At 33.0% G+C, this 18984-nt stretch overlaps 1 protein-coding gene across 10 annotated transcripts in view; it reads left to right on the top strand.

Annotated features, from left to right (window-relative positions):
• Positions 1-18984, top strand: part of EPHA5 (EPH receptor A5) — a 417840-nt gene that overhangs the window by 330414 nt on the left and 68442 nt on the right. For 7 of the 10 annotated variants that reach the window (XM_072940770.1, XM_072940769.1, XM_072940771.1 and 4 more), the window contains 3 exons: positions 2827-2951; positions 9724-9883; positions 14182-14287. In XM_072940770.1, the coding sequence (XP_072796871.1) occupies positions 2827-2951; positions 9724-9883; positions 14182-14287 (391 nt within the window). The remainder of the gene's footprint in view (positions 1-2826; positions 2952-9723; positions 9884-14181; positions 14288-18984) is intronic. The other 3 variants (XM_006217525.4, XM_006217523.4, XM_031689864.2) reach the window with 1 other exon arrangement.

Raw genomic sequence — 18984 nt, 5'->3', positions numbered from 1 at the left:
ACACAATGGAATATATATATATATTGGAATATATGTTTGTTTATACATATGTATACACATACACACACTGGAATATTACTTGGCCATAAAAAGAATGAAATAATGCCATTTGCAGCAACATGGATGAACCTAGAGATTATGATATTAAGTGAAGTAAGTCAGACAGAGAAAGATAAATAGCATATGAAATCACTTTAAAAAGGATACAATTTTATTTACAAACCAGAAATAGTCTCACAGACATAGAAAACAAACTACAGTTACCAAAGGGAAAGGAAGGGGAGGGATAAATTAGGAGTTTGGGATCAACATATACACTGTGTTGATCTATGTTTATACTATATATAAAACAAACAACAGAGACCTACTGTGTAGCACAGGGAACTATATTCAGTTTCTTCTAATAAGCTATAATCCAAAAGAATCTGGAAATGTGTGTGTGTGTATGTGTGTGTGTGTATATATACATATATATATATGTATGTATGTATGTATAAAATTTGCTCTGCTGTACACCTGAAACTAACATGGTAAATCAACAACACTTCAGTAAAAAAAAAAATAAAACTACCTTCAGACAATTTTGCCTTCACATTACACATATTGTTCTATAGTATTCCAGAAAACTTGTGGAACTGCACATGTTTAAGAAAAGAGGATAAAGCTGAAATTATACAACCTCTGAATCTGAATACCTCAAAGCTCTATGATTAGAAGAATATAACTACAAATTACAGTATGAAAGTCATTATCACTCTATTATGGGTACATAAAATAATAGACAGTTAACTAATTTTGCTTTAATAGATTATATCTATCTCTATTTTAATTTTATTAAAAGATACTTCATCCTTGAGTTTCATAGATGAGTTTGTTGACAGAATAAATAATTAAAAATAAAAGTTTTCTCTATATTTGATTTTTTACCACCCGTCATTTACTCTATACATATTTATTGGACCCTCCTCTGCTATGGTGCTGTTCTAGATCTAGGGATTCAGCAGTGAATGAAATAAATAATATCCCTATCTTCATAAAAACTACATTCTACTTGAAAGGACTGAAAAAAGCAAATATAGAATTAAGATGCATATCAGATGGTACAAGTGCAAGAGATAAAGAGAAAAATAGAATACTAAAGGAACCGAGGACATGGCGAGGTGAGGGGGGCTGAGGGACAGAGTAGGCAGGAAAGCTCTCAGGGAGAAACCCAGAGGTGAAGACAGCCCTGGGGAAGTCAGGGTGAGAAGCCCCTCTAAACAGTAGGATGCAAATACAAAGATCCTTAGGCACGAGTACGAGTACGAGTTCGTCTGAAGTGCCTAAGGACAGACATCTGGGCAGAGCTGCTGGGGAACAGTTGCAGGAGGCGGTGAGGTCAGAGAGGATGCGGGGAGTTGGAGTGTAGATGCTGGTCTGCAGTCCACACGTAGGTTACACTCTGCAGTGAGACAGAGGCACAGAGGGTTTTAAGCAGAGACGTGACATGACCTCGTTTCTGTTTTTAAACGATGAGCCTCTTCCCCAGCCTGCTTTTCACACTCGTGTTGTACCCACCAAACAGTTCTGAACTTTGTTTCTACTGTCTGTAGCCTCTGATTTGATTTTCTGAGGAGTGGAAAAACAATTAAACATGACAAATTACAGTGTGTTATTTTGTCTGAACAATGCTGAAAGTTAAAATAGTTAGAAACTATATATATATGTTCATATGTATAACACAGATATAAATTTTAATCTCACCAGATATCTCATCCGTTCATGTAGGTCTCAGCCTCTGGTTATACACCACTCACTGTTGCTCACATCTTTTCTATCTTATTATATGTACATTATATATAATATACATATATATTATATATTACTTCTCTATTTCCTACAAATACACACATATATACGTACATACATATATATACACCATTTATTAGTCTATGATGGTTTTTTCCCCTGTGTCTTCTATAAAAGCTGAACACTACAAAAATGAAGGCCATCTACATCAAGAAAAATATTAGTCAAGGCCTCTTTATGGTATCAAACCCAGAGCCTATACAAATAATCAGCAGATTGATAAAACTGAATGTTGAATCAAATAGTCATATGTGTAGGAATTCAAAATATTCAGAAATATCCAAAATAGACTATTTTTTCTTTTTTCATCATAAAAGTAGTCATTTAATAGATACTGGCAAACAGCAATGAACACTACAAGTGATTGTGATTTCTAATGAAATATTTGGGGGAATGGAAATGAAGGGAAATGTTTATTTTATTTACTATGGTTTTCAATATATGCCACATATTTAGTAGCATATTTTTGAAGGAAAACCTTCACTATATTTAAAATATGAATGTGTTAATGATTATAGGACCCATATGATTTCAAAATTAAGAAATGATAAGCAAAAGCCTTAATGTTGAAAAAAAGTGGCAATATAGATAATTATGTATGTATAAGCATAATGTGACATATTATACAGAGTCCACAAATTTTAGAAACATAGAAGATATATAAGGTCATCAAGAACATCTTTATTCTATAAAAAGTAAGATAGTTTATGTTGCAAAACTTTATAGAGAAAATGTGGGCTTAAGAGTCTATGTGACTACAATTTTATTATGGAAAATTCTCAGAATATTAGTCGACATATTTTAAAGTTTTTGCAATCTGTAAAAACTTATATAAAATTAAATTGCTATCAATTTTAAACAAAATTTAATTATTTGAGATTTTTATTATGCCACTTTTCAAGAATGCTAATATACGCTACACACAGTTGTTGTTTCAAGGCCCTGTTAATCATGCTACTGTGCATTACTATTTTGCAGCCCCCTCTCCAGTCACCAATGTGAAAAAGGGGAAGATTGCAAAAAACAGCATCTCTTTGTCTTGGCAAGAGCCAGATCGCCCCAATGGAATCATCCTGGAGTATGAAATCAAATACTTTGAAAAGGTGGGACTAACAGAATAAAGAATATCGTTTCTCTCTTTCTTTTTTCTTTTTTAATTTTAGCAACTACAGTTATCCAATTTGAATAAAAGCGTGTTGCAATTTTCTGTGTAGATCAATGACAATTGATCTGCAGTCATGATTATGGAAGCTAGAAATGTACAGGGAGCACTTTATTTGTGTTCTGCTCCTGCCAGATAGTTTACACTGCCAGAATACTGCCTGTAGTCTAGCATCAGCTTAACCAGGGTTCACAGCTTAAAAGATGACATCATAGGACATCTTCAGTGTGTCCCAAACACTGAAGTTGTTAATGTTCAGTAGTGACTGCAGTGTAATACAAGGAAAACACATTCTCATGGCCAGTACCTGCATAATACCTATACTGTTAAGGAAGTATAAGCAGATGAGGTATATACATATACTGTGTAAGTTTAAAAAGTCTGTAATCAAAATCTAACACTGTAGCATACAGTTTATTTTAAAATTTGAGGGCATAAACCTGGAAATGCGTGCTTCACATTGTCTTTACTTTCTTGATTTCGTCGTCTTCCCTGAGTTGGCACCCGGGTCCACTGTAACATGTTTTGCCGTAACAGTTGTTGCAATCTAAAGGCAGAAATCATCCCTCTCCCTCTTTTCTGAATCCACAACCAGATGAGCTATCGGTAAAGGAATAACACAGATGGAAGCTAAGGATGAATTTATAATTTCTAAAGCTGGACTGTAGTATTTGGCTTAGATATATAGACACCATGAGTCTTGCTCCAACTCCCACCCCCATTTTACTGTGATTTTTGTACAGTCTAGATCTGAGTGACATACACTACTTAGAACAACTTGAGTTTTAATTGACCAGGTAAAGACAGAGGAGTGCCCAAACCAGTCTCTAAGAGGTGAGTAGAAGACCTTGACCCAGAAGTGTTTTCCTGTGGAAGCAAGGGTAGTAAAGATTGCTGACATAATGCAGAGAAGCAAATCCCAAAAGAGAAGGGAAGGAAGGGCTCAGCCACACTTATCCAGTTGCTTCTCCCAAACTCCCAGAGACATCCTCCTTTTCTTTTAAGAAAAAGTGAAGATGGGTGGAGGAAGTTCAAAAGCTTACTTTGCAATACCCAAGAAATTGTCCAAGCTAGGACATTGGAAATGAAAGAGGGAATAAATGGCTCCCCTTATACTAATGCAAACGTATCATGAGAAATACCGATATCCCATTGATGAAAATTACTTAAAAATTCAACATTCTGTATATATGCATAGATAAAAGAGTGTATGTAAATACAGTGAAACACACTGAAGTAATTCATAGCATTTTAAAAAATTGCTTCTTTCCTCACTGAGTCAACAATTACCAGTGTAAAGACCCAACAGAGAATAAAACAGTAGAGTTTATGTCAGGGAGGGTGGGGCTGTCTACATATTCTTTCTAGGTTTTGGGTATCTGTACAATGCTCATATATTGGTTTTATAAATAGATGAATAGAAAAGCAGTTATTTTTGAAATAGTTGTCTTTCTAGGAATGACTTGCTGGTAGCATTATATGTAACCACTGGATTATTAGGAAACATAAATGAAGATACTTATAAGGTATTTCAAAAAATATATTATCAAATAGATTATTCACCAAGATTGTTCTAAGAAAATATCTCTGAGACAAAGTTATGTTGGGATAAAGTTTACATAAATAGAGTACAAAAATAGAGTAAATCAAGTAAAATGTTATGATATTAATATCCACCTCCCCCGCCAATCCCTGTTTCTCTGGGAGTAGTGGTCCAAACTGAATTGCAAGTTCTGGAAGTCTACAATTTAAATAAATGCTGTATCCAAAAAAAAATTTGTTAAATCAAGGTTTACATTCCTTTTTCAAGTTTTGGTAAACCTTATTACTGTATACTAATGCAAAACTAGACATGAGTTCTTTTATAAACACTTTTAAGTCTCAGAATTTTATTGTAATTAAAGTTGACTTTAAAAGAAATTGGAATTCATAATGGCATCTTAAAGTAACTATACACCAAAAACTATATATTTGAATATATACATAAACATATCTTAGATGAAACATACATATCTTAGATGAAATAAAGCTCAACTACAGGAAGACTAAAAGTTTGACAAGTCCTTATTTCCCTGCATCGTTTTTCTTTACCTGAAGCAACTAAGTGGACCAATGTCTGAGGTGTTTTTTGTTTTGTTTTGTTTTATTTTGTGATCTGTAAGGAAATTGTTCTAATTTTTTCCTCTTACGAGTAACCTTCAATTGTTTTTACTTTTACTTCCCAGCATATGCTTGAGTCTCATATACAAAATATTCATTAGAATCAAGGATTTATCTTTTTTTTTTCCTTTGAGCTACTACTTCTGTTAAAACAGTTACTCCATAAGTGATGGGGCAGAGTCCTTTTCTATTAATATTCCTTCAAATTAATTTTATCCATGTTGAAATATTTTCTTTATAGTTCATTGTATAAGTTATATTTATTCAGTAAGATTTGGTTTATGTTTAATATTTTATAGTTCATGCTACATTAATACATTCTGTTACCTACATAATTTGAAATAAGAATAAATGATTTGGGAAAAAAGATTTCTATCCATAACCTCAATAAATGAATAACAAGTTGCCTACTTACATGCTATAAAAACAGAAAAACTCTTAGATATAATTTTGAGGAAGTTATTACCTTCTTTTGGTCAGTGTTTTCCTTTTCACAGTGAAGATACTAATTCCCAGACTTTTTTGACAAGCAAAATTATTGAGCATACCGATGAAATACACAAAAGGTTTTTTTTTCTTTTTACACTTTCAGAAGGGAAGAAATAAAGGATAATGAGCTTTTATACCATGTATTGAGGTGGGTGTCCTGATAGGTTTCCAGAGCTCATTTTGAATCTTCAGAATGACACTACCATTTTATTGGATGGCTCTTGGCCAGACACAGGTGGCAGAGCTTTCCAGGACTCACACATTTGCCAGCTGGCATCTCTGCCTGTGATTGCCCTGCTCTAATAGAGGTCATTGGGCCTCTCTGCTCCTGCATGGTGATGGGCCCATTGCCATCTCTTAATTAAAGACAGAGGCAAAGGGAAGCTGCCCTTTGGCAGGGTGTTTGCCAGCTGGCTCCTTCTGCTCAGGCCCTCCCCTCGCTGCATGTGAACAGTGTTTGCTAAGCAGCTGGGGAATGTAGCTCATTTGCTCAGCTGGGGCATGAAGGCAGCAAAAGCCACTACCCTGACCAAGGACTTGGCAGCGTTTGGTTGTGGGTGTTGAAGATGTGTAGATAGTCTTGTAATATAAGGAAATTATAGTATGGAGATGATGTAAAGGAGTGGATCAGAAGGAAATTTTAGAATATACTTAGATAATTCAAAATGTGTCTGTATGGGTTTTGATCCTTTTGATATAAGCTATGCTAAGTCCCTTCAAAAATGCTGTATTCAGCAAACTCAGAGAGACAATGTACAATTAGACCTGCCATAAGGAACCACTGAGACCTACATAATGTTAGTAGATAAATCGGACAGAATGTTTTATAATTTTGTTCAAATGATATTAGATTATACATTATTTCAAGGAGCAGCAATCCAGTTTCCTTGCAATATTTTTTTCCTTTTTGGCCAAATTATCAATTTCTTTTTTTTTTGTCAGTAGTTAGGAGTTATAATCATGTAAGCTTTTTAATTCTTTTTTTCTTTTCAGTAGAAGAATTTGCCACCATGCTGTAGGGTCAAATCAAATTTACCTAGAACTGCTCAGAAGATTATTCTGAGTGCTAGGTATATTGTCTAAGTTTCCATCTGTGTGTCCTAACAAAACCCTTGATAAATAATTTCATCCCATTTTAAAGAAGAAAAAAAACTGAAGTTGAGCTACATACCTGCATTTACACATGTACTTGGTTAATAACATGGCTGGAATTCTAACCCTGATATTCTTATGCTTTTTTGGTAAAAAAAAAAAAATTCTTACTTTACATATAAATGTTAATTAATATTTTATGTAAAAATTCTAATAATACCAAATACACCAAAATCTTTCATTTTGATTAGATTTTTTCACCAACTCAAATTCCCTTTAAACAAAATGCAAATAATAGTGAACATATATTTTAACATTTCTTACTGAAAATTACTGATTCAATCACAGCTGTACTGGAAGGTATAATATTATGGAAAAATTCTTGCACATTCAGTCATAAAGTTGAGTGTACTCAGACCATCAATAACTACAGTGGTTTATGGAAGCTACTTACCCCTTTTAAAAGGAACACATCAAGAAATTATCTGCTTTTTCACTGTTCTACCCCTACCACATAGAAGGGGTAATAGAGTAGATAAGAGAGGATCAATAAATATTTGTGAGTGAAGAAAATGACTGACGTTACTAGGTAAAATTTTATAGAATTAATTACCTACTTTAAATTCTTTGCAAAACTCTAATAAAATTTCCTCAACATCTTAAAGATTAGGCACATAACCTATAAAAGAAAACAAAGATCAGTTGTTTACGTAGAGTGAATCAGAAAAACCTATTTGGATTAAAATTTAAACTATACCTCTCTAGAGAGAAATTTGGATATACTCAACCCTAAGAAAATTTTATATGCTTGAACATATTAAATGAGGAATGGGAAAACCACTTTAAAAGAAGCATATTTATGCATTGTCTATTTTAGATTGTATTGGTGGTTGCATAGAATGTGGTTAGATGTTGACTTTGATGTGTCAAATTAGACAAAAAATAATAGTTATGACAATTAAAACATACTCTATAGTTTAATAAGTATTTTGTTAGATAGATAAGGGGAAGCATCAGGCAGATAGTTGGAGGAGAGGGAGGATGGTTCAGAAGATGGCATTATGCCCGCCTCCAGCATAAAAGGACATTACTTCTTCTGAATGAGTGTCAGCAAGAAACTGGTTAAAACATGACAGCCACGACTGTGTGGTAGCAGAAAGGACTTAACCTGACACGACCCAATGTTCATTGTTTTATAAATAACATTGCAGTTTAGCTCTCACCCACGTGGGATTTTCTGTGGACACTATGGGTAAGGACATGGGCAAAGGGGCCAAACGTGACTAAGCATTCCAGGGACAACAGCCGTCAATCAATCAAGAGACCACCTCTGAGTGAGGCTATAAGAGAAAGGGGAGACAAAACCCTCCGCTTTTCCTCCCTTGGGTCAGCCTGCCTCCTGCTCTTGGGGATGTACTTTTCTTTTCTTTTGGAATAAATCTTTTAAAATCTTTTGCTACACAACACACTGTCTGCCAACTGCACAGTTGTCTTTAAGGTATGACAAGAACCAGGGTCTTTACCTTTTAGGGTAATATCTTCACATACATTGCCTTGTTTCATTCTTATAACATTTCTATGAGGAAATCCAGGCACCAATTTCTACCCTAATTGTACAGATAAAAAAACTGAGGATAAACGTACAAATGGGCTTGCTGTAGTTTAGCACATGATTTCAGTGTCCACACTAAAGGCACAGCATGGTGTGCTGTAAATTTCAAGGGACAAGGGATGTGATTTGCATTTGTTTTACATTTTAATGGCATTAGGGAGATTAAATAATAACCTTATTGCCTATTAGAGTGCTTGAAAAAAAAACTATATTCTTGCTTTCAATTTTCTTCTCATATAGGAAAAAGAAATACTTTACATGTTATTCCCCTTAGATCTTTTTTAAAAATCAATACATTTTTCTGCCTGTCAAGGCAAAATTCCCTGAAAACAACGGTTTACAGTGATCAATTAAGTTATTATAAGACCAATTCTTTACAAGGGGGAAAAAATCTCTAAGCATACCTATTTTTAATTCATCCTATAGTATCTATCAGAAATTTAATAAATGTAGAAAGACCTTAAGGAAGAAACAAGTTTAACCAAGAATTCACACAGAAAAATATAAGGAGAGAAAAAATTCAAAACAAGGACTTTGTGTGTTTTAAATCTTTATTAACCCAAGATTTTATGTTCAGCATGGTAACTTCAGAGGTAATGATGAATTATAGGTGGTTTGCCTAGACTTTTGTTAACAGTCAAAATAGGAACAGTTCCTCTTTATTTCACTTTCCAAAATTATCTTTCCAGTGGCATTTTCCCCCACTTCATTTCCATTCACTGCTAACTCAACCCAAACACATAAATATGAAAAAATAGAAAGATTTTAAAAAGGAAAAATATATTGTTGCTTATTTGTATTTTTTCTTTACAGCTCCTTGTTTAGACTTAGTGATGTGAAATTAAAGTTCTTTAGTAACATACTCATTCCTTCTCCCAAGCCCTAAATATAACTAGAAATCAAATTCACTAAAGATAAAAGGCATAGGTCTTACCTGGAAGTATGTGATATACTTTCACCTTTGTCTGTGAACCAGTAACACATTAGATGTGCTTCAATAAAACGTTTATTAGAAAAATGCACACACAATTAGCAGTGCTAAAATAAAGTCTGTAAAATAACTTATCTCCTGGAAGTTGAATTTAAAAATTGTACGTATCTATTTCTGCCCAAAGTAAGTGTGGTGAATGAGTGGAGAAGATATCCACCCTCTTCGAGTTCTAGAAAATACTTTAAGGTTCTATATAAATAATACATCTAGGATGTGTAGGTTTCTTTTGTTTCCTAGAACATCTTATTTGTACTAATAGCAGTTCTATCAGTTTCTCATTCTTTTTCTGATCTTTGATTCTAAGTTTTGCTGTCATTAGTAATGCATATATTAACTTCTTTTTTATTCTATGTGCATGTGTAATCCAAGGACCAAGAGACCAGCTATACAATTATCAAATCTAAAGAGACAACTATAACTGCAGAGGGCTTGAAACCAGCTTCAGTATATGTCTTCCAAATTCGAGCACGCACAGCAGCAGGATATGGTGTCTTCAGTCGAAGATTTGAGTTTGAAACCATCCCAGTGTGTAAGTCATTTTAATTACTGTCAACTCATGTCTCTGTAATGGTTACCAGAAAAGAGTCAGTGGATCAATACTCTCCCTGGGCATTCTGTCAGTCTCCCGCTTCTTCACTCTCTCCCAGGAATGACCCCTTCAGGTAGGAAGCATCTGTCATGCTATTATGGTGGGTTAGCGGGCAATACATCAGTCCCCACTCCTCATTGCTTTTAGTCTACTGGGAGATGAAGCATCAGGAGACCCTTAAGAAATGTTTAAACCTTGCTTTTAAAGACTTTCTTTCTACTGCTGCCATACTTCATTGAATTATTGCCATTTAATTTTTACTTGAACTAGGCTACAAGGCTTAGTCTTTCCATGAAAACTCCACAGGGGACTTTCATTAATATTGAGCTTGGCAAGAAAATGGTGTTTTCAGGAACCAGTGTGATTGTTCTAAAAAATCTAAATCTCTAGCAGCATCTCTGAGTGGAGGGTCTGGAAATATTTCTGGAAGACCCTTCTTGTACCTTCTTTTTTTTCATAAAATAGTAAAAATGGCATTAAAACTTTTTCTTCTTAAATGTCAAAGAAAATATTTAGATTATTTACTTGCCCTAAAGCATATATTGAAAGCAGGATTAGAAGAAGGCAATAACTTGCCTTGTTTATAGATGAAAGAACTGACACTATTAAAGTCTTGTTATGAAGAAAATAACACACAAAAGTACTGTGAACTGTCAAATATGTGTAAATGTATATGTTTATACACATACAATACATATATACACATAATATGTACTTTTTATATTCAAGTTATGTAAGAATTAGTGATTTTAAAATGAAAATAAAATATGTATTTTCTCCCTTTGAAACTCAATAAAAAATGAGAACTTAGTAGATTTACTTTGTAATGAACAGAAGAATTATTAAATTAAAATTTCCATAAACCTATATAATATAGGTCTTTAGAAGATGAAGCTATACTTCTTTTTAAAGCATGTTTAACTGAATTATGTAGAAAATAATTTTTATTACTTTAAAAATAGCTGTCTAAGTATACCTTCACTTGATTTTATACAGATTAGGGTGCCATTTTGAAAAATAATAAATTCTTTCCAAGGAAAGTCCCATGTTTGATTGACAGTATTGTAATTTGAACATTAAATGCTATTTAGAAGAGTTTCTTAATAGATTTGATAAGAATAGATGTAATTAGTCAGAAAAGTTATGTAATATTGGTAGTGGATTATTTACTTTCATACCTTGAATCCTGATTTGGATTTATGACAAAACACATATGATATAAATTGATCACCGTAATAGGTTTTGCTGCTATTTATGTACCATTAGTAATGTATAATGCTTATGTGGTTCACCAATTCTGGGAAAAAAGCCATAGAGTAGTATCTCACAATATGCTTGAGTGCTTGGATAACTATACAAATGAAAAATCTCATTTTAAAAGATAGTAAAATTCCACATAGTTTTAGAATGTTGGCATGTTCAGTGACTAGTTTTTTTTCAGACTATTTGATATTCCTTCCCTTACTTTTTTTTTATCAAATAGTAATTTCTAAGTATGCCAATATCCATCAGCCTGATCTCAAAGAAAATGACTGTGAAGTCATTTTCTGTATATTTTACAAAATCTCACCTGAGAATTGTCTACTTTTAAATTTTTTCCTACATAATTTCTAGAGGGAAAGAAGTATCACACGAATATTTTAGTACAAAAGCAGGTTTTTGATTAATAGATAATTAAACATCTTAGGGATGTATTTCCTCCTACATTTAGTGTGGAATTTTATTTTTACTTGAGTTGGTGTACATGTATTTCCAAGCATTTTAAGAATGACTTTTTCTTTGCACTAAGTATCTATTACATACCCATTCCCTTTGATCTTCATGTAGAAACCTTCTGGATATAATTCAGCAAGAATGTGCTATTATGTGCTTGGCTTTGCTAGACTCTGCAGAAACTAAGATGAGTAATACATGGAAACTTACCTCCAGAGACTAAGAATACAGTCTGTTTAATTCTGAATAATGGAATATTTGTGTCAAGAACTCTTTGGGGATAATAGTTTTGTTCACTATTTTAAAATTTATCTTATTAACTTCCTACGCATCAAGAGTTTTCACTCTAGGTACTGGGTACTGTAGGTACAATGAGTGACTCAAATGACTTCAAAGCCCAATCCCTCTCTTCTCAAGGATTATAATCTAATAGGGAGTTAAAGAAGATACATACTGATGATTAAAATAGCACTAATAATATCAGTAAGTTTAGGTATAAGGATCTGTTCCCCTCAAGAAGACTTATCTATTTGGGCTGGTAAGTAGCAGAGAAGCTAAGCTGCCTCTAAGAAAATGAAAATCTCTCCCAGGTTGAGATTTTTAAGAATCAAGGTCGTGGAAGAGACAAGAAGGATTTTAACAGTGGAGTTAGGTAAAGCCAAAGAAAGGTATGGAGTTATTTTTAACCATGGAGTTCAGACTCGATCCCTCTCTTTTATCTATAAAGTTTAACATTTATAGGTTTTGGGGGTTTTTTGGTGGGGGGAGGTAGTTTATTCTTAAAGGAGGTGCTGGGGATTTAACCTAAGGAGCTCATGCATGCTAAGCATGCACTCTACCACTTGAGCTATACCTTTCCCCATGAAGCTTAACATTTCTACAATTTGGGAAGTGGGAATGGATTAGTGTACTGAGAAAACAAGGAAGACTCATTATGGGGATGATTTTGTTAGGAAATCAAAAGAGAGAATCAAAAGCTTTGGAGCCCAAACAAAATAACATTGAACTTATTTGGGCCAAGTCTTCATGGATTTCTCTAGAAACAATGCCACCTGCCAAAAAGAAAGTTAAAAACTGAGAAAATAAGTAACCTGAATTTAGAATTTAATAAGGCAAATCCTGGGAAAGGCTGCTAGTGGTAGTGGGGTAGCTTTGCCTTACTCCATTATACTGCTCACCGGTAACAAATTCTCTACCACACACCTCAGCATCAGAGAATAGGAAAAAGCAGGGTAAAGAGACATTGTATTGCAACTATTATTATCCAAGAAGAGGGAGGGCATAGATTTGGATTGCAAATAATAGTTTTTCTTGTACATAAAGCAGTTGTTGATGATATCGGGTTCTTGAAGATTGATCTGAAAGGGTTAAAAGTGTAGATCAGTGTAAACAGGTTGTCAGAGAGTCAGTCAATTTTGATTGAAAAAATCAATGAAGACGTGATAAGACTAGGAAGGGAACCATTTGAATGCCCAAACTATTGATAGGGCCAAGATCAGATTGTAAGAAGATTATAAGAAACAAAACACGAGAAGTATGGTTGTTGTTGTTAGCTGGGATGACTTAAAATTTGTTGTCATGGAAATGAACTAATGCTACTCTGAATTTATCAAAATGATAATGTCATTAAACAATAAGCATGTTAGGTATCCTATTGAAGATTTTGCAAGAACATTAATAAAATTTATTTTTCTCTATAGGTTTCTTATTTTAATCAGGCTTAGTTATCTTGACAAAAGAAAAATTCATTTGCTTTTTTTTAGGTACAACTATCTAATTATGTCTATATTCCTCTTATTATGGCAATGGTGTTATTAAAATATAAAATATTTCATCTAAATTCGTGTATTAAAAAAGATCATGTAAACAAATCTAATTTTACTGCAGGTTTAAAGTTCTAAATGTATGTATGCCTTGATAGTTTTGAAAAAGTGGTCCTTCTTATAAAGTATATTTAGTGATTATATTCTGTTGGAAATTATGATTTTTAAAATTATATTCAGAATAGTGATATCGTATTTAACTTTAGTGAAGTCGTAGCTACATTGTTTTGGACATTTTGGGCATTTCAACCTTGTCTATGAGAAAAAACCCTATCAGAGAAAATGAGATTGTTTTTTTCCTAGAGAACAGCCTCATGCAAACTCTAAAAATGTCAAATCTCATATACTTAGCACCTCCTATTTAAGAGGTGTTTGAAATCAAGGACTAAGCTTCATTTTATCTTGCAAATGTAAGATCCCTAAATGAGTACCATGCAAACAATTACATTAATTGTTTATGATGACAAGGAAATGATCAGTGACTTAGCAGTTCTTCCAAATTTCCATTTGGAGAATAAATATTTTCTCCTAAAGATGTCTTTTCAATTACACACCACTGAGAAGAGATTATTAGTGGGAAATCTCAGCCAAGTGTGGGTGAATGGCTTAAACCATGCATTGATTACCGGCTATTAAGCAGCTCTTATTTGAATGCATATGATCACTTTAACCACAAGCTCCATTTTCTGTGTCTCCTATCAGCAGTTGCAGCATCCAGCGATCAAAGCCAGATTCCTATAATTGCTGTGTCTGTGACAGTGGGAGTCATTTTGTTGGCGGTGGTTATCGGCTTCCTCCTCAGTGGAAGGTAAGACAGAAAGCTGTGATTCCGAACTTTTGCAGCTGATCTCTTCCTTACCTTGATCTGACCATTTGGCTGTTAAGCACATCCCATAACAAATCAGACAAGCATATATCAGTAGATAACCTCAATGTCTGATGTATTTCTTAAGCTTTACTTGTCCATGCGAGTACTAACTTCTAAGCACCTGATTTCTCTTTTCCAGCTATGCTAGCTTCACAAGAATAGTACTGTTAGTATTTATTATGTCATTAATATAACCGTATATTTTTTTGATATAGTTTTTTCACTTTAATCTGAATTTCATTTTCCTCTCAAAACTATTTATTGAAATATTCTCTCAAAAGCTTCAGTTCTAGTGTTTTGGAGGGCCTGTGTCTGTGCTTGGCATTTTAGAGGAATAGGATAATAATTCTAGTTACCCAGCATTCTATCCTAATAGGATGATGGATACAAAGTGGAAACTCTGGCAAACAAGCATTTTGAGAAATAACCAACCCTTTATTATGACGGCATTTATTTTCAGCTTCTTAGTAATGTCAACCTGAATGCATCAATCATAGTATATACTGACTTGAAGTGAATTTTATTCAATGTTTTATCAGTAGATACATTAATATGTGTATTACATATTTACATTTTTCATTTTGAACAAAAATAAAAGAGGTAGCGCCCCGACAAGAGGTTGTGTAAAGATATTTACTGACATTGAGCTGAGCATAGTAACTTTCCTAAAAAAAAATAGAGAAACAAATAAAAGCATGAGTGTGCTCTATTCCTACAACAAACATATTTTCATTTTTCATCCAGGCCATTGTTAGAATGGCTACTTAGTAATGAGAGCTGTTCATTTGAAAATGTTTTGGTGTTAGATTGTTATCAAAAACCTGATGAAAATCTTCATGGAAATATTTAAACCTGCACAAATATGCAAATATGCAGAAAATATACTATAAGATCCAAGAAAAGTCAGAAAATTAATATCCATATCGATTTTATTACTGTTTTACTTATTTACTTTTGATTCTTTAGCACCTATTCAACTCATAAATACATAGAATTAGGCATTTTCAATAGGTTGCATATTGTGTTCTGAAAGATTTATTACTACATCCTTAAATTACAGTAGTGATATTTTATTTTCATAAAACACTGTTACTTCCTTGAAGATCCTTCCTCTTTTCTGAAAATTCCCTTTCTTCTAGTTCTTGTTCATTGACAAGTATTCAAAGTTTTCTTAAGAATGTACATAGAAATCCATTGCGTACTTTTAGCGTTAGAATAGCAGTGACACATTCTCAGAATTTCTAGCTGGGAAGCAGTTGGTATTTATTGGCCCTCCCCAGCCAGAAGCCTGGCTGTCTAGTGCCACACTGACCTCTTCTCTCTGAAGTCACCTGGGGAGAGTGCTCTCCCTCTGTACAGTAGATGCTTTCTGGAAGATAAGCTAATTCCACCAGTCTTGTCATAAAAACTTTGCTCAGATTTTGATCAAGTAAGATAATTGAGTGGACTGTAACTACTCAGAAAACTACCATGAGATAATGTGTCTTTTCTACCTCAACAGGGTGAATAACTAGGATACATTTGCAGAGCTGGTTTGTAATATCATTTATTTACTTCTGACTGAGATATGGGTTGGCTTCTTCCTTCCCAATAAATCCAGAAGTGTTAGTTTATAGGACATGGGGATCGTAAGAAGATATTTTATTTGTTGGATCCACTGAATAAAAATGGAAGAAAGAGCCAAGGTATAGAGTCGAATAAATTAGTGTGTTTGAGGGTTTATTAAAGGACAAGTAAAATACAGGAAGTGTTTTATTGTAGAATTAGCACACTATATCTAGTTAACCAAAGTATTGTTAATGTGAATTTACTGATGATATTCAGCTAGGGATTCTCATTTACCTGCATACGAATCAACCTCTGAAATTACTCCCCCAATTTTTTCCCTAAAATATATATATACAAAATTGACTTAAAAGCAATGCACTTGTTACATATGCAGCATTAGACAAAGTGTTTCAGAGAAGGTTCGATCTGTCTACTGTTTGAGACCTGAAGGATAGTACAGCTTTAGCACACACGTACACACACATACACACGCATACACATGAATTCCATATGTATCTGAAACTACTGTATGAGAATAACTAAATTTTAGTATGTTAGTTTTTAGTAAATAGAAATATTTAGTGTATTTCTCGGTTATACAAAAAAAAATCTATACCCAAGAGAAAAAGCTTAATTTTCAGCATGACTAAATCCAAGGCTTCGTCAAATAAGTTTTGGATATACTGTCTTCCAGAAGTATATTACTTTTTAAAAATAGCAATATTGATAAATGTGTGTGTTTTTCATTCATATTAAATTTTTTCTTAATTTAATTTCATTACACTGAGATTTATATTTTTTTACCAGCAAATTTTTTGCATGCAACTTTTGTTACTTCATTTTATTGAAAGCACATTCTTGAATTTCAGGGGACATTTGTCTTATGATAGAAATGTTTAAAATAAAATGTCATTTTATTTTACTTTTCATGGACAGGTTATTTTATGTTTCTATTATATAAATATACTTATCAAAAACTAAACGATGGAATTTTCGAAGGGTTTTTCCTATCTCATTCAAGGCAATGAACTTTACAATTTTTGTTGAGACTAAGAAAATCTTATCTACCTCATAGTACCTAGACTATACTGAATTAACTCAGTAAAGTCTTGCAAATAAAAGAAAAACTAAATGAAGAGATGTGGATGAAACCTAACATAAATTTGGGGAGTTATCTTTAAGCATTAGAAAATTATTGAAACAATTCTGTCTTAGGAATGGTCTAAAGACATAGAATTATGTATATTTCTCCTTCTTCACTGTGCTAAAACGTGATTGATAAACACAAAATTATAATATTTAGACTCTTCTCTCACTTTGAACTTACTTTGTTTTATCACTTTTTAACCTCCTGAATATATTGTAAACCAGATATTTGTTCCTAGATAACATGTCTTTTAATTGAAAATAATTTGACTGCTTAGTGGTGATATAAAAAAATTAATTTTGATGTATTGCCAAAATATTAATATCATTTGTATGTAATATTTGTTGACAATTTATAACATCATGTGGGCCAGGAGAGAATATATCTTGAAGGCACATATTCACTGACAATTTAAGTTTTTATTCAGATTATAGGGAAAAATCAGGAATACAACACATTGACTACTGTGAGAATAATCTATTTCAAAGAAAAAAAAACTATTTTATTCTAAAATATTTTGGAAATGAAAAATAAATCAAATATAGAGATTTTCTAATCTTTTTAGGCTAAAATTGATTACAAAGAGACCTCTTGGAGTCTCTTACCTAGATACAGTTAAAATAATATAGATAAGTATCAATCCTGAAAGAAAAAAGTTCTATTTTTAAAATGGCAAAGAATTCTAATATCTTAGGAGTCTATCAGTTCTAGAATTCATGTGATCATCTTGTTTAAAGGTGCTAAATTTTCCATAGAGCATTTTCTGCAGAATTCAGACTTTATTTTTTACTTTCTTTCCAATTACTTTTAAATAGTGTTTTCATGGGACTACAAAACAATTGACTTGTACTATGCAAACTATGAGCTAATTACCCTGGGCTGAAAATAAATTAAACCCCCTGATATGCACAGCATGTTGTAATTGTTTTTTAATCTTTCTCTTTTATTGGTAATGACATTGCACATTGATAACTTTCTTATTATACCCTAATTGTGTGGACTTTTCTATTTTATATGTGACTTTATAGATATATACATATAATTTATAGATATAGATATAAATTGTTTAACTGATCAATCTTTCAACCAATGATTATCATCTCCAGACTCTTCTAATTACATATTTGAGAAAGGCTTCTACTGTGACCTTCCCCTCTTTTTCCTTCCTTTGAAGACAATCATTGATACTATTAAACTGGATTTTTTTTCCTGTGTCCCTGTTTCAAACGTGGGGCCTAATTCTAAAAATTGAGTACTAGACACTTCTTTGTCTGATATAAAGCTTAAACTAACAGGATTTAGAGGTATAAAAAATACAAAGAAAAACATCTTTCCATCAGTGTACAGAAACTGTTTCTTCTTTGAACCTTACTCCATATAGACACCCTGGGATTAAAGAATATATTTTAATACTTTGTTTCTTTTATTAGTTGTTTATGGATTTAATGAAATCTTAAGAAAATTTCAGAGCTTACTTTTTTAATTCAATTAATTCCACATGTACCCTCAGAGGTTAAAGACACACACATTGCACACATGCATGCCCACACTTATGTGCATGTGTTCTTGTATATAAACACAAGAAAAGGTAAAGCTGTTTGCCAATTTTAAAATTGGAAAACAAAACCAAGAACTTATAGCTCTTGAAGAGGCAGAAGGAATCCTTCAAGCTGCTTAGCTTTGGATATGATTCTAAAGCTATTCATGTGTCACTTCAATGCTCTGATGGTCCTGGGATGATAAATTTAGTCTAAGGGGTGGCTTAATTCCTGTAAAAAGGATTAACTATTTTCCTGGCCAAAAAAATAAAACAAAAAACTTCCCTTGTTTGTCCTGGTCATGTTCAAATCCTGTGGCTGGACATGCTAAATCCTATTTCCTTTTGTCTTTCATTAAACAATTGAAACTCAATCCATTTGAAATATCTCATAATTTCCTGAGG

Source organism: Vicugna pacos, chromosome 2 (genome assembly GCF_048564905.1).
Source record: "Vicugna pacos chromosome 2, VicPac4, whole genome shotgun sequence".
NCBI classification, from domain to species: domain Eukaryota; kingdom Metazoa; phylum Chordata; class Mammalia; order Artiodactyla; family Camelidae; genus Vicugna; species Vicugna pacos.
Note: the sequence above shows the minus strand (reverse complement) of the source record. Positions and strands in the feature narration are given on the sequence as shown.